This window comes from Gopherus evgoodei, chromosome 4 (assembly GCF_007399415.2).
Source record: "Gopherus evgoodei ecotype Sinaloan lineage chromosome 4, rGopEvg1_v1.p, whole genome shotgun sequence".
In the NCBI taxonomy this organism is placed as follows: Eukaryota; Metazoa; Chordata; order Testudines; family Testudinidae; genus Gopherus; species Gopherus evgoodei.
The window spans coordinates 33,259,892-33,284,498 of NC_044325.1; the positions used below are offsets into that span (position 1 = coordinate 33,259,892).

At 42.0% G+C, this 24,607-nt stretch overlaps 1 protein-coding gene and 1 long non-coding RNA gene across 8 annotated transcripts in view; one reads left to right on the forward strand and one right to left on the reverse strand.

Moving 5' to 3' along the window:
* GPR68 (G protein-coupled receptor 68) overlaps positions 1-21,246 on the forward strand; it is a 34,565-nt gene extending 13,319 nt beyond the window's left edge. For 2 of the 7 annotated variants that reach the window (XM_030558920.1, XM_030558924.1), the window contains exons 2-3: positions 16,972-17,089; positions 19,530-21,246. In XM_030558920.1, the coding sequence (XP_030414780.1) occupies positions 19,672-20,769 (1,098 nt within the window). In that variant the 5' untranslated portion in view covers positions 16,972-17,089; positions 19,530-19,671 and the 3' untranslated portion in view covers positions 20,770-21,246. Of the gene's footprint in view, positions 1-8,991; positions 9,162-14,612; positions 14,697-16,179; positions 16,249-16,971; positions 17,090-19,529 lie in introns of those variants that run through there. The other 5 variants (XM_030558918.1, XM_030558921.1, XM_030558919.1 and 2 more) reach the window with 5 other exon arrangements.
* Positions 35-19,339, reverse strand: LOC115649850. Its single transcript, XR_003999946.1, has 3 exons — positions 19,202-19,339; positions 9,539-9,541; positions 35-46 (listed from the first exon to the last, which is right to left on the reverse strand). It is a non-coding gene; the product is annotated as an uncharacterized LOC115649850 (long non-coding RNA).
* Positions 21,247-24,607: the final 3,361 nt, after the last annotated feature.

A 24,607-nucleotide genomic window follows, 5' to 3' on the forward strand; every position in this document is an offset into this window, starting at 1 on the left:
GGCACCAGAAACAGAAATTATTAGGAATACCAATAGGGAAACTGGACTTTATTGCTGCCCTCCATACTGTACCTATGCTATGGATAAATAGAGAATATTAGTTTCCAGTGCTTATTAATCAAACAAATGAACAACATACCAGCAGTATTCTAGAGAGGGCATTGGATGGTACTAGGTGATGTGGTACTGAAAGATATCAAAGAGGACAGTATGATTAGGTGTTGGATAATAGTGGATTTGATGGAATAGGATGGGCATGTACGTTCTTGAGTGGATAGGCCTGGGACTGGATCAGATAGGATGGTAATATGTAGTTGTGACAGTTCTCAGGGCACCCACTGCTGCCAACAAGAGGGAGTCTTCCTTGTGGTAGCTGAGTGTTGGCTTCCTGACATTGTCAGTCTTTCAGCCATTCAATCACTTTCCTCTGGGTTATGCCAGGCCTAACATCACTTTGCAGGTTAACAGTAGATGCACCCAGTCCCTGAGTCCCTTTCAATCGTTCCCCTGTGATATCTATCCCCTGACACTAGCTACTCATAGGTTTCAGAGTGGTAGCCATGTTAGTCTGTATCAGCAAAAACAACGAGGAGTACTTGTGGCACCTTAGAGACTAACAAATTTATTTGGGCATAAGCTTTTGTGGGCTAAAACCCTTAGCCCATGAAAGCTTATGCCCAAATAAATTTGTTAGTCTCTAAGGTGCCACAAGTACTCCTCATTGTTTTAGCTACTCAGAGAAATTTCAGATCCCCTGCGCCCAAAGGTGCAGTGTACCACAGAGCACAAGTTTTACCTCACTCCACAGCTCATGTAAACCACACAGCACTTGTGAGCACTTCTGATAAAACAAAAGTAAGTTTATTGAAGAAAAAATAATGATTTAACTAAAAATCAGAGACTGATGGAAACAAGTGGCTACAATGCAAAACAAAATCATAAAACATAAACCTGGGTCTACATTTGTGAATGGTTACCTTTCCTATCTCATAAAGTAGATTTCCCTTCCTCCCCACCCCAAAGTTCAGTCTGTTGCAGAACTGGCTGGTTTCCCAAGAACCAAGACCCAAACGTTCATGAAAGCGGCCCCACTCCACAAGGGGTTTCCTCAGTGAATGGATAGACAGTGCTTCTCCCTCTGTGTTATACTGAAAACAGCCCTTTGTTTCTATTCATAGGGTGAACCTCTGTCTTGTTGTAAAGCTTTTTTTTGTTTTTTTAACCTTTGGGGTTTTGATTGTTTACAGTTGCCTCTGATGGTTTCCTGTTCAAAGTCTTAGTATTGTACAAACAATGTTAAACAACTGAGCCTTGCAGTGCATCATTGGCCAAACAGGGCAAGGTTACAACTCCACCTTGCCTGAATGGGACATCATCAAGACACAAAATCTCTTGGTAACTAATTTCTACTCCAAGTCCATAAAGTGTACTTTCAATATAAATACCTTATTCCTTAAATATTACACATACATACATCTCTCAATGTTATGAATCTTGACAAATTACAAGTTTTCGGTAGATACCTTGCATAAGAACATAACATAAGAACATAAGAACGGCTGTACCGGGTCAGACCAAAGGTCCATCTAGCCCAGTATCTGTCTATCAACAGTGGCCAATGCCAGGTGCCCCAGAGGGAGTGAAGCTAACAGACAATAATCAAGTGATCTCTCTCCTGCCATCCATCTCCATCCTCTGATGAACAGAGGCTAGGGATGCCATTCTTTACACTTCCTAGCTAATAGCCATTTATGGACTTAGCCGCCATGAATTTATCCAGTTCCCTTTTAAACATTGTTATTGTCCCAGCCTTCACAACCTCCTCAGGTAAGGAGTTCCACAAGTTGACTGTGCACTGTGTGAAGAAGAACTTCCTTTTATTTGTTTTAAACCTGCTACCTATTAATTTCATTTGGTGACCCCTAGTTCTTGTATTATGGGAATAAGTAAATAACTTTTCCTTATCCACTTTCTCTACATCACTCATGATTTTATATACCTCTATCATATCCCCCCTCAGTCTCCTCTTTTCCAAGCTGAAGAGGCCTAGCCTCTTTAATCTTTCCTCATATGGGACCCTCTCCAAACCCCTAATCATTTTAGTTGCCCTTTTCTGAACCTTTTCTAGTGCTAGAATATCTTTTTTGAGGTGAGGAGATCACATCTGTACACAGTATTCGAGATGTGGGCGTACCATGGATTTATATAAGGGCAATAATATATTCTCAGTCCTATTCTCTATCCCCTTTTTAATGATTCCTAACATCCTGTTTGCTTTTTTGACCGCCTCTGCGCACTGCGTGAACATCTTCAGAGAACTATCCACGATGACACCAAGATCTTTTTCCTGACTCGTTGTAGCTAAATTAGCCCCCATCATATTATATGCATAGTTGGGGTTATTTTTTCCAATGTGCATTACTTTACATTTGTCCACATTAAATTTTATTTGTCATTTTGTTGCCCAATCACTTAGTTCTGTGAGATCTTTTTGAAGTTATTCACAGTCTGCTTTGGTCTAAACTATCTTGAGTAGTTTAGTATCATCTGCAAACTTTGCCACCTCACTGTTTACCCCTTTCTCCAGATCATTTATGAATAAATTTAATAGGATTGATCCTAGGACTGACCCTTGGGGAACACCACTAGTTACCCCTCTCCATTCTGAGAATTTACCATTAATTCCTACCCTTTGTTCCCTCTCTTTTAACCAGTTCTCAATCCATGAAAGGACCTTCCCTTTTAACCCATGACAGCTTAATTTACGTAAGAGCCTTGGTGAGGGACCTTGTCAAAGGCATTCTGGAAATCTAAGTACACTATGTCCACTGGATCCCCCTTGTCCACATGTTTGTTGACCTCTTCAAAGAACTCTAATAGATTAGTAAGACACGATTTCCCTTTACAGAAACCATGTTGACTATTGCTCAACAGTTTATGCTTTTCTATGCGTCTGACAATTTTATTCTTAACTATTGTTTCGACTAATTTGCCCGGTACCGATATTAGACTTACCAATCTGTAATTGCCGTGATCACCTCTAGAGCCCTTTTTAAATATTGGCGTTACATTAGCTATCTTCCAGTCATTGGGTACCGAAGCCGATTTAAAGGACAGGTTACAAACCTTAGTTAATAGTTTCACAACTTCATATTTGACTTCTTTCAGAATTCTTGGGTGAATGCCATCTGGTCCCGGTGACTTGTTAATGCTAAGTTTATCAATTAATTCCAAAACCTCCTCTAGTGACACTTCAATCTGTGACAGTTCCTCAGATTTGTCACCTACAAAAGCCAGTTCAGGTTTGGGAATCTCCCTAACATCCTCAGCCGTGACGACTGAAGCAAAGAATCCATTTAGTTTCTCCACAATGACTTTATCATCTTTAAGCGCACCTTTTGTATTTTGATCGCCAAGGGTCCCCACTGGTTGTTTAGCAGGCTTCCTGCTTCTGATGTACTTAAAAAACATTTTGTTATTACCTTTGGAGTTTTTGGCTAGCTGTTCTTCAAACTCCTCTTTGGCTTTTCTTATTACACTCTTGCACTTAAGCTGGCAGTGTTTGTGCTCCTTTCTATTTGCCTCACTAGGATTTGACTTCCACTTTTTAAAGGAAGTCTTTTTCTCTCTCACTGCTTCTTTTACATATTACTCTTTATGAGTAAAGATCCTGTAAGACCTGTGTTTGGCATAGTGAGTTTGTCAGGTCTGAGGTGAGAGTTGTTTGCAAAGAACAGGGGACCCTTTGCGAAGGAGTCTCTGTGTCACAGTAGTATAGTATTAGACTAAATTGTCTATATTATTGGATAGGATGGGATGAAAGTCTATTGGATGGGATTCATTACCAAAAGAGAAATGAAGAAATGTTATGTCAGTTAATGTATTGCAATATTCTAGAGTACTCACCGGGACCAGTAACAACAGTGGTGTAAACCTTTTTTCGTGGAATATTATAGCACTTTTTTCCATGTAGAAAACATGTCCAATCCAGCACAGTTAATAAACACTAAATTCCCTCTGAGAAAAAAAGGAAATTTCCTGTTAAAAACTGATATCCAAATCTATTTAACAGGTACTTGCCAACATGTTTATGGTCATTAGTCCTGAATTTACAAAAAGTACAACACAGGTGACATCTGAAACTATCAATTTCAGTAATTAAATACTTAAAGACACAGACCTGTTTCAAACATTTGAAGGATTTAATTGAGAAAGTTTTTGCCACTTGTTGACTTCCTAACAGGAAATCAAGAGAGCGATGAGTGAAGAAGTTTAGCCAATGCAATGAATAATTGTGTGTCTATGTTCCAGGAAAATTGTACGTAGAATAATTCATCAATTGTTTATATGGGGTTTTAAAAAATATTGCTGGCTTCCTTTTTTACAATAGATTTTTATAAATGAAGCCAAGTAGGGATGACAAAAATCAAGGAATGTATAATTTACAGAATAATTCAATGGTTCCCTCCCACTGAAAAAAATACGAGTCATTATTATTGTGTATAGGAATACAAGTCAGAGGGGCCCATTTACAAGTTAATAAAACAGACTAACATTGAGTGGGTAGTGTTCAGATCTGAATTAAATTTTAGGCTGGGACTCAGGTTTAAGGTTAGGAAGTATTGTGGCTTTGTTTTTCGCCCTTTACTTCTCCTTTAGGATGAATGAAGGTGGTGTCAGATTCCAAAAAAAATAAAGTTCATCTTTTAGTTGTAGGTCTTTGGCAAGATCATCTTGCAAAGAAAAGAAAAGCAGACCGGATCTTTCTAATGTAAAAAAAGAAGTGGAGAAAAACTGGAAGGCAGGTATAGCAGGATGGTCACCCACTCCTGCCCTTAGGGGTTTAAAACTGCCCAGGAGAGGGCTGTGGCTGGGGCAAGCAGGTCCCAGGCTGATCGGGGAAGCAGGCACAGCTGGGGGCCACACCCCAAACAGACCTCAGCTAGCCTTTATAAAAGGGCTGTGAGCCAGAGGCTCAAAGAGAGTCTCCTCTAGCTGTGGAAGGAAACTGGTCTGGCTGCTGGGGAGTGTACCAGGGTACCTGAGGTGGAGCAGGGTGGAGGAAAGGCGAGAGGAGCTGAGGAGCTCCTGCCTGGCAACTCCCCATGTTGCTGGCCTTGTGCAAGGCCAAATAGATACTGGGGATGCAGGGGGTAGCCCAAGAGTAGGCGGAGACAGCAGGTACCAACCCCCCTTGCCTGTGATGAGTGACTTGTAAAACTGCAGTCTGCCCCAGTGACTAGATGGTGACTGGCAGTAGCCTTATACTGAGGCAAGGTGGTGATAGTGGGTGGGGGTTCCCCTAGGTGGGGAGACCCAGAAACTGTGGGGGTACTGCCAAAGGGCAGCACCCAAGAGAAAGGGGCACCGGGGTATGGGAGAGGCACCAAGGCCAGCAGCAAGGCGAGACAGTGGCCTGCAGAGGGCGCTCTGGAGGCTGGCGAGCTCATTCACTGAACGAGCATCGGGAGGCACCGCAACAGTGAATCTCATATGGTTACAGCAGTTATAGCAGAAAGACTTTGAGGAAGACTTTCTTAGGACTGAAGAATCCCATGCACTGCTACAGACTAGGGACCGAATGGCTAGGCAGCAGTTCTGCAGAAAAGGACCTACAGGTTACAGTGGATGAGAAGATGGATATGAGTCAACAGTGTGCCCTTGTTTCCAACAAGGCTAATGTCATTTTGGGCTGTATAAGTAGGGGCATTGCCTGCAGATTGAGGGATGTGATCATTCGCCTCTATTTGGCATTAGTGAGGCCTCATCTGGAGTACTGTGTCCAGTTTGGGGCCCCACACTACATATGCTAATGTTGACCCATATTCCTAGTGTTGGGTAGAAGTATGCAGCTAGCGTGGAGAAGCAAAAGAGTGTAAACAATACTGAAACATTTAATTATTAAGTAGTTGGACCATTTTTTCCTTTTTGCTGAACCTAATAGTGCCACTGTGGTGTCTGTGAGAGGTATGTCTTGATATCATTTGCCAATTTTTTCATTACCTGACACCCATACCTTGGAGGCTTGTGGGCGCACAATACAGGGTACTAGTTGTTTGCCAGAGAAATGAGTCTTTCTGGGTAAGTATGAGTGTTTTGTGAGGAAGTGTGATCTCATGAGGCTTGTTCAGTGAAAATGAACTTGGTTAATGTGTTCACAGACCTCAGTGTCCTGTCCATGTTCTGTGTATGGACTTCCGGAGAGTTTCTTGATCAGGCTGCTTCACTATGCAGCTGGGTCACTTTACCTTTTCTATACACTTCAGGACCCCATTTCTGGGATGGCTGCAGAGGAACAACCAGCCCTCTCCTCCCGTACTTTTGCTCAAGTGATTAGCCCTGACTGCAATATGCCATTGCAATAAGTGTCTGAACATCTGCAGAAGCTCTGAAGATTCCTCCCATCCCTGATTTAAATGTAACATGTGGGCTTGGTTTGCTGAACTGTAGTGCTATGTCAGGCCAACTGTGTCAGCTATGTGAGGCAAGGTAATCACAGTATCATAATGCATATGCACACGGCTGAATTAGGGTTGCACAAGCAATCTTAATCCTGTTATTTCTTAACTTTTGAGTGCTCAACTTTGGACCATTAATGTTCTTTTAAAGCAGTTTCTGTGTGTACCTCAGCAAGTTTTTATAAAAACAAACGGGGGAAAAAAACAGAAATTGCATCATGTGGATGTCAATATGGTGCCACATGGGTCATCAGCAGGATTAGAACCTTTAGATCCATTGCCCAGACCTCTGCCACTTTACCTAATGAAGTAACTGATAGAAATAATATGTTGTCGTCCTCAGTGTGGATCAACACTACAAGGGCATGAGATACACCACCTTACCAGTGGGTCTCACAGATGTTTGCTGACAAAGAAGCAATGTTGTGAATCAGGAAACTTGGATTCCATTCCAACTTCTGGAGAGGAGTGTGTTCTCGTGGTCCTAATCTCCTTCGCTTCCATTCCCAGGCTCCTCTGGGGCTCCATTCTAGTCTCCCCCAACTAGGCTACTCATCCAATCTGTTCCCTAGTCACCATAAGCCAAAACTAATATCTGGGATACAATCCCCCAAATTTAGGCCATTGCTGGAGATGGGATTCTGGATGGAGAAGGCTGGTTCTTTGAGATTGTACTGAGAATACTCTCTTAGGTGCTTGCTTCTTGCTCACATGCTCAGGGACTAACTGATGACCATATGCGGGGCTGGGAAGGAATTTCTTCCCAGGTCAGATTGGCAGGTACCATGAGGGATTTTGCTTTCGTCCGCTGCATGGGATGGGGGTTGCTTGCTAGGATCATCTGGGTATATCTCATTTAATCAGTTCTCTGCCACTGCGGGGCCTGCTGGCACTCGTGTGCCTCATTCTGTCCTATTCTCTGCCTGTGGTCCACAGTAGCATAGTCTTCTGAGGGTTGTAATACTTTGGTCTAATTTCAGTTGCTGGGTGTAGTGTGCAGGTATTGAGTGGTGTTGGTGGCCTGTGATATGTGCAGGAGGTCAGACTAGATGATCTTGTTATGCTTAAATAAAGCACACAAGATCTTTTATAGAGGAGAAGGCAACACTGCATTTATTGAGAATACAGCAGTTAGCATATGCTTTTCAGTCACTCTCACACACACACACACACACACACACACACCATGCACACAGTCCCACCAGTCGATGTTTATAGTTACCATTCCAGAATCTGGATCGATCTAGTGGCCAGCCAGATTGGTCCTGGAGGGGCTCTGTCAGTCACGATCCGATGCTCCTGGAGTTGTGGCAAAACAAACTTAAAGTCCGATGGTAAAGCACCCTGTTCTTATAGTCTTTTTTTTTTTCTCTGTTGAAGTCTATGGATTTTGCTGTGTCAGTTTATGACTGGTTACTCGTTAATTGGTGTTATCTTTTGATGTAAACATTCCAAAACACCTCCGAGAGGGTCATCCTGTCCCGGATTTGATTTAATCAATTGTCTTTAGGGGTGCCAGCCTCCACCTCATAGTCATCAATCTGCCCTTCCTCACTTATGGATGCACGTTGATGGTTCTCTGGTGTCAATAAGTCTCGATAAGCGTCTTCACTCCTCCTTTCTTGACCATCTGGTTAACTTTGGCCTTCATATCTTATCTTTTCCTGATGCATGCATTCCTCATTCACACAAACAGTCTTTTACAGAGACCTGTGAGAATACAAACAGCAGTATTTCATATCAAGCAAAAAAAATTAAATTAAACCTTGCTAAGTTTTATAACCAAAACAATTCACACTGAGGCCCAGGCCTTCAACAGTCCTTTAATCTACTTAACATAGACACAATACAGAATCCTATCTCTTACTAACTAAACCTTAAAACAAAGAACTAAAAAGGGCCCAATTTGTAATGCATATGGGAAACAGAATCCCATAGTTCCAGGGGGTCATTCCTTTCTGCTATTCAGAAAGGGTGGCTGGAAGATGAAATCGAATCATACATTAATTCTCATAGTGCAATTATAATATCCTGCTCCTATAATCTGGTGATCCCTTTTCACCTTAAACTTGGAAGTGAACTTCATGTCTTTTATCAAAACAATGGGCTGAACCAAAGTCCCAGATATAAACAACCTCAAGCATTGGGGAAGTTTTGGTCTAAAACGTGCACCTTGGCCCATCTCCTGCTATAAAAGACAATGATTCAAGTCTGTCTTCATTGTGTGACAGGGGTAGAGGTAGAGGCAGATTAAACATCAAGAGATCCAGTGCCACGGAGTCAGCCCATTGTGTGCACAAAGGTACATCCTACTACTGAAGCTGTTCATGGAAGTAAGTGTCTTGTGTGTGAGAAGGGTTGACTGCAAATTTCATACGTGCCTAAGGAAGGCTCTTTGGAATAGGGCCCTCTGGCCCTGCTACTGAAGATGTGGGCGAGAGTGTAGAGGGATTTCCTGTAATGCGTCATTCAAACCAAAGAACCCACCCTAGCTACACATTATTACTCAGTTTGAGTTTGCTAAGGCTTTTATGTTGTTTCCTAGACCATCGCCAGCAGACTGTACTTGGTGCAGACATGATATTGCATAGTTTTGTATGGTTTTTTTTTTACAGTTTAACTGCCTTGGGAAGGCACTACTTTTTTGGCTGCAGTTAGGATACGGAGAGATTGGTGAGGAAAGAACCTCCTGCAGGTGTGAGAGTGAGTAGTGAATGTTTGTCTTCTGTGTTGTGTTTAAACCAGGAATAGGAGGAGTGATTGGAGCATCTTCAGATGTTGAGGAGAGTCTACTTCTGTCTTTCCCACTTTTGGAAAATTGGGCTCTAAGATGAGTCTATTAAAAGGAGACATAGTGCAATAGGGTGAGTAGAGATGGGAAAGGAAACCATCAGATGACCAGTGTGATAAGTAATTTGCCTGGATTGTGGCCACAGAGTAGCAGGGAGATGCTGCCACTGTTACAGATCATAGCAGCTGTGTCATTTTTCAGAGCTACTATTTTGTTTTTTAAAGCTATCTTAAGAAAAATGTGCTTGTCTGTTACCATCCCTAATTGGTGTTGGTAGTAGACCAGTGACTATCTTCTGTTTAGTCATTGGGTTTAGTTGCACCACAAGCAGTTTTTACAGAGCAACTTATTCATTTCTCTCTTTTTTTTAAATTTCTTCAGCTGTCTGGGTTGGCTCAGATTCTCTTTGCCTTAGCCTCTTATTGCTGTTCCCTTCAATTCCAGCTTTTCTGGTACATTTTACAAGGAAGTTATTTGTCAGTTTCATAACACCAGAGGAAGGAAGAGGGGAAATGGTGGATTTAAACAACATTTATATCGCCTCGATCCTTGAGTCATCGGCACTGGCCTTGGGGCACTCTACTTTACGCTGGCTGCCAAGCACTGATAAATTAATTGCTGGAAACCAGTCTGTTTCATCCACGTTTTAGTACAGTTAAGGTAGTTATTGAATTTACAAATATTTCATAAAGTCTAAACACATTATCAGTTGCCGCATGTATTAATCTTGTAATATCTTTGTCACATGCTATACGGTAATATTTAAGTTTTTGCTTTATAACTGTGAACCAGTGCTTAATCTGTAATTAAAGAGGTGCTGGAATTGAAGCAATTATTTTATTTTCATAACTAACATGGCAAGCTCAGAGGTGCTGGGTCTATGAATTGCCAAGCCTAGAAATGCCGAGACTCAGCCCTGAGACAAATTAAGCACTGCTGTGAACCCAGTCAGGAAGGATCATCTTCTGACCATTAAGAAGGTCTATCAAAACTAAATGGGCCATTGTGGGACATCACAATACGTAGACTTTAATTGCCCCCTTCACACCTATTAAGAGGCTACATGAAGAAGGGCTCGTCCTCTCAGCTTGAATTCTGGAAGAAAGAAATAAAAATAGCTGTGAAGAAATTTTTTTTCATCTCTTTTGTTGTTTGGATTCCCAGGGCGGGAGCTATGAAACAGAAGCAGAGATCCCTAGGGTCACCTCTAAAAGACATTCAGAGTGGACAGATTATTACAACTCTGTCATCTTTTGGGAACCATAGACTGTAACTTGTAATTTGTGTGTATTTGTTTGCTTGCTTTAACCTTATAATAACTCTCTCATTTCTTTTCTTAGTTAATAAATCCTTAGACAGTTTACTATAGGATTGGCTACAAGCATTATTTTTGGTGTGAAATCTGAGGTACAAATTGACCTGAGGTATGTGACTGGTCTCTTGTGACTGGAAGCAACCTGGGTGGCAAAATAGACTGGAATGCCCAAAGGGGCTGTCTGTAACTCCATGGTAAGATTGTTATAGTGCTTTAGGAGTTCACACTTGTTACCAGATCAGTGAAATCTAATTATAGACCGTACAACCAGTTTGGGGTCTCTGCCCTGCTTCTTGACAGTCTGCCCTAAGGTTGGCACTCATGGTCATCAGCCACTCCAGCCAGCATGACAGAAGTACTGGAGGAATCCTCCAGGCTCACTGCTACCTCACACAAGTAGACCAGTGCATAACAGTACCGTGCAGCCAAGAAGCTGGACTTCTGAGATTTTCCCCATATTTGAACCATGTGTTAAGTGATAAAGAGATCAAAACTTTAAAAGGAGCTCAAGTATATATTTTAGCTGTAACAGGGCAAAGAGTTTTATAGAAGCCAATTTCCTCTCCTTCCCCACTCAGATAACACACTCCAGCACTTCTGGGAGGCAGTGCACTTAATACAGTAGCAGGAAACCTTGTTGTCATCACGTGCAAGTTTAAATTGGATTAGAACAATATTGTTTCAAGAAAACTTTTGCTGTGGCCTTCACACTGCACTCCATTTTGAATTCTGGCAAAGGCTTACAGAAAACAAACCCAACTAACTTGGGGATTTCTCATATGTATGGGATTTGGTTTTCATACAGAGTAGTACTGATATTATAATAATAATAATATTTTGAGTTCCTTGAAGGAAAAGAACCATTTGCAAAGCACTTTACAAATATAGATTGCATCTGATTTTTGTCTCAGTGCAATCTACATTCACCATGGAGTTATTAATTGTTATCCAGTTTAAGACTTTGGTAGTACATTTCCACACTTTTTGTTCTATGGGAGAAGATTTATGGCCATAATGAAGAGCAAACTTCAAATCAAACCATTGATACTTGTGACTTGTTCCCTTCAAAGAGCCTTTCTTCTGCCACATTTGATTAATGCATAAAATAATTATGACACTGTCCACAGTGGAGGTGCACAGTTTTGTAGGAGAATGACAAGCAGGAGACTAAACTCTCCACACTTCACTGGATTCTGCTTGTTTAACACACAACTAGCTTCCGTCAATGAAATCAGTGGTATGAGAAAGGTAAACAGGATTCGGCCTACTGTCTCATGTTCCTGATTACTGAGTGGAATAGTGTGAAGGTGTTCCAGCCTGCTCACGGGGAGATCCAGGGTCCTCCTTCACCTCAGAGGTGATTCAAACCTTGTTGAATCTGTTACGTTAACTAAAGTTGCAGTCTTCAATGATCATTTAAATGAAAGTTGCATGAAAGATTATTTTACTTCCTGACAGTTATCCTTTAAAACATAAAATCAGCGATATAACTGCTTCAAAGTGAAAACTCAAGATTAGGCAAATAATTCAGGATGTGCTGTCCTAACGGTAAAATGATATTATTGTGATTAGGGAAAATGGGACTGAGATTTCTAACCACCCATGTGAAATATGCACAAGAAGCCCTGTTTCTCTACTGAGCGTCACAGCCTCACACCCACTGCAGTGCGTCCTAGTGATTCTCAGAGAAAGACTTACTCCTGACCAGTACTCCTGCACCACAATGTTGTTTAGGGGAAAACTGTAAAAATAGCATCCCAAAATGTGTGTTCTTGCTCATGCTTCCTTCCTGGTATGCAAGTCATCCAAACAAGCACTCAGACCAATTAGTTAGAATTTAAGGCCCAGTCTTGCAATCTTTAGTCACATAACTGAACCTTACTCAAGTAATTTGTTCCATTGGTTTTGGTCTTGTCTCCTGGGGAAAGCTATGTAGTGACTGGATGCCTTTATTAAGCACTCAAGATGTCCTTCCCTTCACATAGGATGTAAGGGCTCACATTGAACATATCTAAGATCCCTAAGAAAGCCTCAAGCAAGACCAGGCCTGATATTCCTGATGGGAAGGGCAGGGAAGCAAAAAAAAAAAAACACGAGCACAATCTTTCAAAGACATGTTTATGCTTAACTTCACTGTGACTTCAGTGGGACTACTCCACAGTGAGTAAAGTGAAACATGCATGAATCTTTGCAGGACAAGGTCAATGTTTTTAGTCTGGGGGGAAAACCACTTCCAACCATCTTCATCACATATAGAAGCAACATTTTTAAAACTTCTTTTTAGGTCCCTGTTAAAGGACTGTAGCCCATTAGCTCCTTGAAAAAGACTACAATTCCTTTTATAAAAAGCATTAAAAAAATTCTACAATAACATTCTCAAACACTGCAGCACACAATACAACTACTGCAGTGTTTGGGGCAATTGCTGTAGGAAAGGATAGTTTTTGTTATTGTTTGTTGCATTACATTGGGAGGGTTCGTACAACCTGACACTGCACAGAGATGAAAGGAAACAAACAAAAATACAAGTAGGTTGAAATCAAACAGGGAGAGGAAACATGCAGAAGCTGTAAAGATCATTTCTACTCTCCTTTAGAATGCTGGCATTTTTTTGAACAGCCTAATATTAATTTGAGCTTTAGGAAATATACACCGTATAAAAAGGGTTATCTTCACAAGAGTAAGCAGGCCTTCACCCCTGAACATCTACACTGAAGCCTTTACGTTTGCTATGATTGAACACACCTGTGAACAATCATGTTAGATGACCAAATGCTGACCATGATTTAGTAGTTGGTGGAGATCAGGATTTAATCAGTTAGCTGCCTGATGCTGAGCACAATTTATTGTGGTCTGTACTGACTGCTAAACTGTAGTCAGCTCTTCACAAACATGTTCAAACACTGTAAAATTGTGTCGTGTAGACAAAGCTTGTATGGTTAGAGCTCTGGATTATAAAAGGATTCCTTAGCTGAACATATTTATACCCATGTACAGTGGAGATGTACAAAGTGAAACTTGCAGCAGACTGGGTTTTTTGGGGGGGATCCATTGTAAGTAAGCAGATCTGCAACAGAATATCTTGCAGGGCAGAGACAATGGATATGTTGTAGTTAGAGATTTTTACAGGATTCTGGAAATCTTTCCTGGCAAGATTCTTTTGACAGGGAAAAGTAGCTTTGCAACTGTGTCTGTGCGGGAGAGACTGCTTCAAAAGTGCAATTTCTTTGCAGGAATTGCTGAGCCAGTACATTTTGTTCAGGAAATTAAATTGCCATAGCTGCAATGCCCTATAAGAAAGTCTGAATAGGACTCTATTCACTACTCTGCCTTGGGAAGCATGTTATCCTGAGCAACTAACTTAATATCTCTGTGCCTCATCTGTAAAATGGAGATATTTCCTTATCTGATAGCATGGTTGCGAGGCTAAACCGATGAATGTTTGTAAAGTGAAATGCTTTGGTGGAAGGTGCTATATTCATGTATTTACAATTCCAAAATTTCTGAGGCAGGTCTTGTGTTAGAGAACTTGAGAGAGCTCAGGGCTAGGACAATTCAATTTATTGAAAATGATACTATTTTTCAGTGATATTCCTCATAAGAACTGTGACAGTCAGCAGTGACCCCGAACAGCTAGTAGCCTTATAATAGCTGGCAACTATTAGAGAAAATTAGATACCTCACGGACACAGTAGCCTGAACTTTTGAACTGTCTTCCCTTATCGGTCTCGAGGCAGTTGAAGCTGGTCCTAAGCCGGTTTTTGCTGAGCAAATTGCAGAAGTGCAGGGTTTGCTAACCACCAATCAAATGCTAACATGACCAAAGCCTGAGTGTAAGTGTGTATAAAAAAAATCTTGGTTTTTGTATGAAGTAGAGTCTTTGTACCAAGGTACAAAACTCTCCTTTCTTCTGCAGAATAAAGCAACCTTTCCTTATCCCTGTCTGGCTGTCATTGGCTCTCAGCTAGGCGGACCCGACATTTCGGTAACAGTTTCTGGCGACCCAGATGGGACCCTCCTAGCTTGGACATCGGACTCTGGATGGTTGCGGCAAACTAGGAGCAGCGCCACCGGGGTGCTTAGCCCTTCTTCCTCACTTCACCGTGGCCCCTGGGGTTCGTGCTCCGATAAGGTGAGCCCTTACAGGATAAGGAAACACTTCCCGGGTTCTGGTTATATTCTGGTTACTGTATTTCTGTCATACCTTTGGGTATTAGGTGTGTGGGTGGAACTGAGCTTCTTGTTCGTAATTCCTCGGGGTGGAAGCCATGGCGTGTGAGGAAGCCCTGAGGTCGTATTAAGATCCTTCTGTTCTGATCCCTATAGCAGTCAGTGTAAGCAGAGATTGCTGGCTTGGATTTTTTGGATTAGACCATTATTCCCTCCTTCTTTCTGTTTAATTCTCTATTTGAGTGCCAGAAAAGAGGATGGGTGGGTCTCAGCGGAACCCCTCTAAGGATAGCCCTTTGAATTACGTGTTAAATAAATAGCCTTTACCCGGTGTTCAGAAAGGAATGTCAAAGAGGCGCTTATTGCAGCTTTGTACCCAGGATTGGCCAGCCCTGGGTACCGACTGGCCAGAGTTTTGGTCTTTTGACATTCCGACTTACTTAACTCCTCTGCACCTGGTGCTGGAAAACCAGGCACCGGGACAAATGAATTATTGCTTCTTGTGTGACGATGAAGCTCATCGTCGCTTAAAGAAAATATAGATTCAAGCCCCTCTATACCCAAAACCTTCTGCCCCTAAAGAGGCCGATTTTTGGGAAGAAAATCCCCCCATATACTGTCCTCGACCTTGGCCACCGGTAGCAGCAGCACTACCAAGTGGGACGGGCTCGATACCTTCCTCTGCAGCCATGGGTTCAGAGATAGCAGCCCTACCACAGAAACCCCCGCCCGGGAAAATTAAGAACACTACAGCTCGAGTAGACGAACCGGCTACTGGCGGGATGACGAGTAGTGGGTCAGAGTCTTTTAGCCTCTTGGGTAGTCCATCCTACACTAGATTGGGGTCAGTTTATGGGAAGAAACCCATGGGAAATTTAATTCAAACACTCCTCCGGGTCATCCCAGTTCCAACGACAGAAGGGAATGTTGTGGACTATCACGTTTATGTTCCATTTACCACAGCGGACCTTATGAATTGGCAAACCACTAAGCCTCGCCTCAGGGACGACCCGGATGTCGTCCATAGGCGATTCCGTACTATTTTCCAGACTCATAATCCCAATTGGCAAGATGTGGGCCAACTTTTGAATTGCTTGTTATGCACAGAGGAGAAGGAGCGGGTCCTTCGGGGTGCCCAGGCTGCCGCGGAAGTCGGCGGCCATTCCCGTGACCTTATAACCCTTGCTAATCCGGCCCAATGGAACCCGAATGATCCGGCCCACCAGGCGAATTTAAAGAGATTCCAGGACTGCATTTTAATAGGTATCAAACAGGCAGGCAAAAAAACTCTGAATTGGTCAAAAGTTCATAATACTGTGCAAGGAAAAGAGGAGCACCCTTCCGATTTTTATAAAAGACTTTGTAAAGCATTTTGTACCTATACTAACCTAGACCCCAAGACAGCGGACGCACAGTCCACAGTCAGGCTTATCTTTATTTCTCAGTCAGCCCCGGACATCAAAAAGCGGTTACAGCAACTTGAAGGGGCTGAAGGGAAATCCCTGGAGGAACTGGTAAGCGTTGCCACCCGTGTATATAACACAAAAAAAAAGGTACAAAAAACAAAGCAGGTAAAAATGCTGGCGGCTCTTGTAAATGCTGAAAATAAAAAACAAGAAGGGAGGAGGGGACCCCCCAAAAAGCAACTTAAAACAGAAAGAGGGGGCCCCAGGACACGCCAAAAATATATGTGACTATTGTAAGCAGCCTGGTCATTGGAAGAGGGAGTGCCAATACTGACCCACTGGGCGGAAGCCCCGCCACCTAGACCCACCGCAACACCAGATGACTGTGGGAAAAACAGACGTTAACGACAGTAAGAAATGATGGCGATCAGGGGGTTCTTCTGTCACCTATTCAAATGATTTTACCACTTATGTTTGTTCCTCCAATGACCCCCAGGTCCGTCTAACTTTGTGAGGAACCGTTTATTCTTGTTTTCTGGACTCTGGGTCTGCCCTCTCCACTGTTACTGTCAAGCCAAAGAAGGGAAACCTCATAAATAAAAATATTCCGGCGGTCCATACCCCGATTGGGGTGACGGGCATGAGTGAGTGAGTGTGAATGGGTATAGGCAAAAAGCCATTTGACTGTTCTGTGTTGCAGGAGGCTACTGGGAAAATTTCTGGTGTCTCCGCCTCCCATGCCTTTTTGCTAGCTCCGAATTCTCCAGTTAACCTCCTGGGCAGAGACCTGTTGTGTAAATTGCATGCTCAAATCTTTTTTTCAAATAACAGGATCGTCCTCCGGTTACCTCAAAACCAACTTCCCCAGCTGTGTGCTGTTCTGACCCAGGCTTCAGAGGACTCGATCCTGCCTGCGGACCCGATCCTACCCTAGCGACTCAAACAGAAGGTATGCAGCCCAATTTCAGTCCTTACCCGCTAATATACCTGCTCACCAAATCCAGCCAGGGGATTGGGTCTATGTAAAAAAGTAAAAAATTAAGCCTCCCCAACCCTGGTGGACTGGCCCTTTTCAAGTCCTACTTACCTCCCACACTGCAATTCGAGTAAAAAAACCAAAATACCTAAATCCACCACACCCAAATCAAGCTAGCCCCTAGACCGGGGCCAAAAGCAAACAACATCAAACGTCAAGGAAGCACTGCCAGTTCTTCCCACCGCGACCTGGAAGAGCCAGAAGCAGACAATACCTGAAAAACTAAACCTCTTGAGAAACTAAAGTTTTTGTTCTGACGAACAAAATCCTAAGACTTTGTGACTGTGGGTTCTCAAACGGTGCTGCGGTAGCTATTATTTCTAAGCTTGCCCCTTGTACAAGCTAACCTGCACCCAGCGGCTAAACCTCTTCAGCGACTAGCCACGTTAGAACACTTGTCTGACTGTTGGTTGTGTCACCGAACTCGTTCTGAGGAAAGAATAGGACTGTGGGTTGTACCTTTAAACCTCTCTAAAACTCTCTCCCTACAAGTGGTGCGGAAAACTAAATGGTGGTTAAAAAAAAATACCAGTCCAATAAGTATAAAAAAAAGTCTAAGGTTTGGCATCATAGCTGGGAGGCCCAAGAGGTCCCTCTCTTCGATATCCTTGGGTTTGGGTATAAGCTGGCCCTATGTTTTAAGGCTGTTGATGGGACCAGGAAGGAACTGGGTTACATCCTCTTAGAAGCCTGCGATCTAATCCTTAGGTTTAGTGTTAAAAATGAAACCTTTTACCCCGTAAAAATTGGTGTAGACACCCAAAGACCTCCCTGCCAGTTTCAAAAGGCCTATATTGCAAAATTAACAGGCAAACGTTATCAAAAAAAAGTGGTTTCCTTCATTCCTTCCCTTGGGTCCCATAAATAAAACCCATGCATATTATATGAACATCTCCTCTAGCATTTTATCACCTCACTCATCCCTTGTAAAAATTTCTGAATGCCAGTGGGTGCTAGTAAGCTTTACATCACACTTGTTTGCTGTTACATACTGTGGGGGTATCTTAAACAACACCCACGCCATGGGACATTTGAATGCATCCTATTGGTGGTGCCAGGGCCGGGTATTTGGCAACTCCAAACATCGAGATGTTAGGATAAATTGGCGCCACTGAGTAGCAGAAAGCGCCCTCACCCTTTATTTACAAAGCCCCAGTCTGTATTTTATTTGTGGCCATAATGCTTATAAAGCTCTCCCGCCAGGTTGGCATGGCCGGTGTGGTGTGGCCAGAGTATTATCAAACATTCAAGTAAACACCACACTGAACTCACGCCAAATCCTCAACCTGGGGACTTATTCTCACAAGCTCTTCACACCCTTAAAAGGGGCTCGGGTTAAACGTGCCAAAAAAACCCTAGTAATCATGCAAACGGGATTTCATTCTTTTATACGTGGACTTATTCCTGGACTAAAAATAGCAAAGCTGAAAAAGGCAGTGGTAAACATTTCTGCAAAGCTTAAAAAAGCAGCTAATGCCTCCTTAAATGCTTTCCAAAACTTACAAAAAATCAATAACATAACAAAAGTAACACTGCAAAATAGGTGTGTGCTAAATGCCATAAATGCTAAAGTAGGGCGGGGCTTGTGCTCGCATTGGGAAAAAATGCTGTTTTTATATTAATCGCTCTGGTTTAATTAAAAAAAATTTGCAGGCCATCAAAAATGCAGCTGTTGTTTTCCACACTGTATTTCTTAATCATACCTTTAATTTTAAAAACCTCCTCCCAGACCTTAGGTCACGGTTTACTAGCCTTTTCCGTAAAATTGTCCAATAAATTATTTTCTTTCTATGTGTTGTTTAAGTAATGTTGCAATGTGCAAAATGTTTGTACAGTGCTGTTACTAGGGGCTCTACTGTCTGTAGGAAAACACAATATCTCTCCCTCCAGCTTCATCGCAAATTGCATATCGGGCATGACAATTTGGATTATCAGGCCCGAAGCGGGGATTGTGACAGTCAGCAGCGACCTCCGAACAGCTAGTAGCCTTATAATAGCTGGCAACCATTAAAAAAAATTAAACACCTCACGGACACAATAGCCTGAACTTTTGAATTGTCTTCCCTTATCGGTCTTAAGGCAGTTAAAGCTAGTCCTAAGCTGGTTTTTGCTGAGCAAATTGCAGAAGTGCAGGGTTTGCTAATCACCAATCAAATGCTAACACGACCAAAGCCAGTGTGTATAAAAAAATCTTGGTTTTTGTATGAAGTAGAGTCTTTGTACCAAGGTACAAAACTCTCCTTTCTTCTGCAGAATAAAGCAACCTTTCCTTATCCTTGTCTGGCTGTCACTGGCTCTCAGCTAGGCGGACCCGACATTTCGGTAACAGAACTTTCATATGTTTTACTTCCAGGTTGCTAGGATCCTAAGGCAGACAGCCACTCCAGTAGGAAGAGAGTGCGGAAGAAATGAGTAACTTATGAAATGGGATGAAATTAAAATTTACATCTCCCTCTTTGGGACCCTGATGAGAGATGTATGGTCACTGCTAGAAGATGCAGGATTTCACACAGAAAGTGACTGGGAATAGTTCTACTAACTGTACCATTAATCACAGCATACACCAGACTTTATCCCCCACTATATACATACTTGTCTTTGGAGTAGGTCTCCCAGCTAACTGCCTCTCGCTGTACTATGGATACCTACAGATCAGGGCCAAAAATGAACTGGGGATCTATCTGTGCAATTTGACTATAGCAGACCTGTTCTACATCTTCTCTTTGCCTTTCTGGCTCCAGTACGTTTTGCAGCATGACAACTGGACCTATGACGCAAATCTGTGCAAAATCTGTGGCATACTCCTGTATGAAAACATCTACATCAGTGTGGGCTTCCTCTGCTGCATCTCCATTGACCGCTATCTAGCAGTGGTACATCCTTTTCGTTTCTATCAGTTTCGGACAATAAAGGCTGCTGTGGTAGTGAGCATCATAATCTGGGGCAAGGAAATTCTGATGAGCTGGTTTGTCTTTAAGCATGCTGATATTAGTATGGATGCAGAGAGTCATATAATATGCTTTGAACATTATCCCATCAAAGATTGGGAGCACAACATCAATTACTACCGCTTCTTTGGTGGCTTCCTTTTCCCCTTCTTCCTACTGCTCTTTTCTTACTGTGGCATTTTGCGAGTTGTCCGCAAGAGCCATGGTACGCAAAAGAAGACAAAAATCCAAATTAAACGTCTAGTTTCAAGCACAGTTATAATTTTCTTGGTTTGCTTTGGACCATACCACATCCTGTTGGTAATTCGCAGCTTGTTTGAGAACAGCTGCATGTTTGCAGAGAAAATCTTTAACATTTACCACTTTTCTCTCTTGTTGACTAGTTTTAACTGTGTTGCTGACCCAGTATTGTACTGCTTTTCCAGTGAGAGCACCTACCAGAATTTTGTCAAAATGAGAGACTCTGGTTTAACATGCCTAAGATGTTTAAGGACTAAAACCCAGGTATCCTACCAGCTGAAAACTCTAGAAACCCTCAGAAAAAGCAACAGTGTACCAGCAGTTGAAGAGCCAGAGTTATTAAACAAACTACATACTGTCAATGAAATGAAAGACTCCTCCATGGTCAGTATAGACAGACTCTAGCACCCATTAGAAAGGCAGACTGATCTAAAGTTTCCAGGTCTAAGTTTGGGCTTCAGTCTTTGGTTTATAAATGTATTGCAACTGCTTTACATTCTAAAGAGCTTAATAATTCATCACTATTATAAGCAGAGCTGAGTTGATACTCTTTCCACAGGGGGAATTCCTTAGTTCCTTTGAGTAACCTGGGCCTTGACATAGGGCAGGGAAAATATACACCAGGTCAGTTTAGCTCAGGTCACATGTATATATTACTGATTCAGTATAGCGCTAGTCATGGGGAAGCTGCTTTTCTGATGACTGGACTGGCTGAAATAAGATGTTAGTGGTGTGAATTTTCCATAATGGTCTTTAATTGCTGATTGTTTGTCCATGTATTGACTTTATGAGAAAGCTGTCAAACTCTGTGATCACCTTGCTGAAAAGGTGGAAGATGGAACAAATTATGTAAAATGAAGTGATAAACATTTCCCAAAAGAACATTTTTTGTCTATGTGTATGTTTTCTGTAACTTTGTCCCAATCATCCTCAAGCCATGCAACAACCAGTGAGCAGTGAATGCAAAGACACAGCCAAACTAAAAAAGCAAAGGAATCAGCCAACAAAATCATGAGGGATATATTTGAAGAGAATTCACAATGAAGCTGTTTTCCATAACTGATAGTTAAGTTAATGTCTGTTGGGTCTTGAGCCACTGCTCTTTGGGCTTGATGCAGTGCCACTGATTCCCACTGACTTCAGTGGACACTTGATCTGGAACTTAGTGGGCAATTGATTTATTCCATGGACTTCAAAAGGGGCACAGATAGAGTTGACACCACATGCCAGTGCACTGATTCACAGTATTTGAGGACACACATTCATTTAAATCCATACTCCACTAACCAGTTTAAAATTTGGATTGTTGTGTTTTTCCATGTTTCTGTGTTTTGTGCAGCACAGAGCATAAAGGCACTTAAATTATAATAAATTGTAGGGCAGACAGTGTGTTGAACAGGATGAGTTTAACTTCTATGTCCCCCAACAGATTTTTTTTAAATTCTCTAGTTTGATCTGTTATAAAGGGAACCACTTTTCCTGGAATGCAGTGTCAAAATGCATTGTATGTAAAGTGATCCATAATGGCCTTTGGTTTACACAGAGGGAACAGAAAAAACATAGGGAGGTACTATTATAAAACAAAATGTATTGGCAATAAAAGAATGGAGAGTCGCATATGTTTATGCTCCCACCTCGCTTCCTACCCACATCTTCTTTCTTATACATCTTTGCTTTGCTAATCAATACCGCCTCACCTTTACTTCATCTCCTTTTTGAAGTCTAATTTTTGTGCCTTCTTGCCTTCTGCCCTTCACACCCTAAAACCCCACCTGCACTGCTGCTCCTGGCATCCACTTTCTGCTTTCAAGCTCTCCTTAAAACACACTAATTCCGTGCAGTGCAACCCACAGACAGACAATAACACACAGCAATGTAAATACTCAATATATTTAAAGGCAGATTTTTTGCATCTTGAGTCTGATTTGTGTTGTCTGTATGCTTAACAAATAATACGTACTGAACACTGCACTGAAAATCATTGTGAAAGTATACACTAGAAATAATTAGGGAATATGTTTAATAAATAATGCATTGATTATATTGATTATATTTTCCTCCTATATTGATTTGTTCTGTGATTGGAGAAACTATCTTTTGGCTTTGGCCCACAGAGTCCATTTGTGAGACTTCAGATCATTCTCTCTTCCCTCCTTGTGCCAAAAGAAATCATATCCCCACTCCCAAAAGAGGATTAGGTCCGTTTACATTATCACTCAGCTTGTTTAGTTCATTTAAGTTTCATTATGCTGAGAGCTCCCACAATGCTGGGTTGATTTCCTTATACATGCACTTTTCTCCTGATCATTGTTATTTAACGTTTCTTCCTTCCAAACCTTTCCCATTCCATTCTGCCCTCCAGGTCACATGGCAGCAGTTCCAAATTACACTAAAGCAAATCTAGAATGTTGTTGGGAACGCAGCCTGCACAAACACATCTTTAACTATTCATCCTCCCTGATCTAAAATGGTGTTAGGCACACACTAGTTTTGGATTGAGAAGACTGAAGGCATTTGTTGCCTTGTTTATATTAAGTCGTTTATAGTCTTCCATGTCAATTAAAATATGGTGCTGGAATGAAGAGTATGGCATCTTACATGCAACTGTCATCTACTAGAATAAGGCTAATCTGAGTTGGTACATGTGTGGGGCAAAATTTCGTTGTTAGTGTAAAAGCAGATTGAAACTTGTGCAACTGAATCAGAATTTGGCCCTTAGAATTTTAAAATTTCTTCTGTCCTACAGAAAGGGAGGTGTTTGTGGTTTTCTTTTTCTAAACATGAACTCAGTTTTACTTAATTAAATTCATCCTGCCGGACAGGTGCAATTTTAATGTCATGACTATACCAGTAGTTTAATTATCACAGATTTTCACTATGATGGCCTTTTACTCTGCATATAACATCATATGCCACATTGCAGTTGTCAGGAAAATGCTATACATCGCCACCAGATTAAAGTCTCATTAATGAAAAAGAGCTGGGATTTTTATTGTCATTTAGAGAAAAACAACAAAGTGTTAAACTTAGTATTTCCCAGTAATAGCTATCTGACATATCCCCGTATTTGGACGGAAGATGGGAGCGGATAAAGACGTACTGATTCAAACATTCTTGACTAAATTTAGTGTTGTAAAATACATTTGTTACAGCTGCTAATTGGTGGTTATGGAGTTAAGTAAATGCAGTCTTACTGGAGTGCTTTCATCCGCACACTGGACTGTGTATGGATGCAGATGTGAGAGAGAGACACACACACAAACCAGGCCTCTCTTTCACCAAAGGGAAATTTCTGCACAATGTCAGTTTCATTATTTCCCCATGCTTTACATAGGAGTCATGCAATGCTACTATTATTTCACTAATTCTGGTAAAGCTTCCCTTGTCTATTCACGATCAAAAGAATACACAGTCAGAGGGGCTGCAGGAACAGAAAATTGCTGAGCGTCTCGGCAGACCACTTGATCTTTCCAAATGTTGTTTGTACCATTAGCTAACTATTGTAAAGCGCTTTGGATAAAAGCACTGTATTTTAAAAAACCCTTAATAATTATTAATGTTTTGGGGTTCTACACATAAAGGCACACAACTCATATTTTAATATCAGTAGTCTTACCTTTCTAATGCGATGGATGTGCCCTCTCTCCCTTGCCAGGGCAGTGGGAAGGTGGCGAGGAGGATGGGCTCTGCCCCTCCACAGAAGCAACAGAGCTGAGGCTGGGAAGGAGGGCCATCGCTCCCTGCCAGCCACAGCCCTGGAGTTGAGGAAAGTTGCCTCTTTCTCTGGCCGCCGCAGCCCTGCATGTCCCAAATTCACTCCACCCCCTCTTCTCATCCCACTGCCCCCTCCCACATACCCCTTATTCCCCCCAAGGCCACCACCTCACCTTACATGTGTGTCTTCTCCAGGGTCCAGGCACCTAATTAGTGGAGCCTCACCTACACAGCTCCACTAATTAGATGAGTGGCCCGCCATTCTTTTGTGTGCGGCTGCCCAGGCACGCACCTTAGAGGGAACTATCCGTGGACTACCTGAATGGAGCTCACACACTATTGGTGGTCCGCGGACCACAGTTTGAGAACTTCTGGTATAGATGCTACATTTAGGACTTTCACTGCCATAAAGCCTCTTTTTTTTTTTTTTTTTAACCTGCACCTTTATTGGAGCTGCTTTCCATATTGTCTTTTAAAAACCAAGTTGCTACAAGCACTACTTCCTGTTGCAGCTATGTGGCTTAGGAAA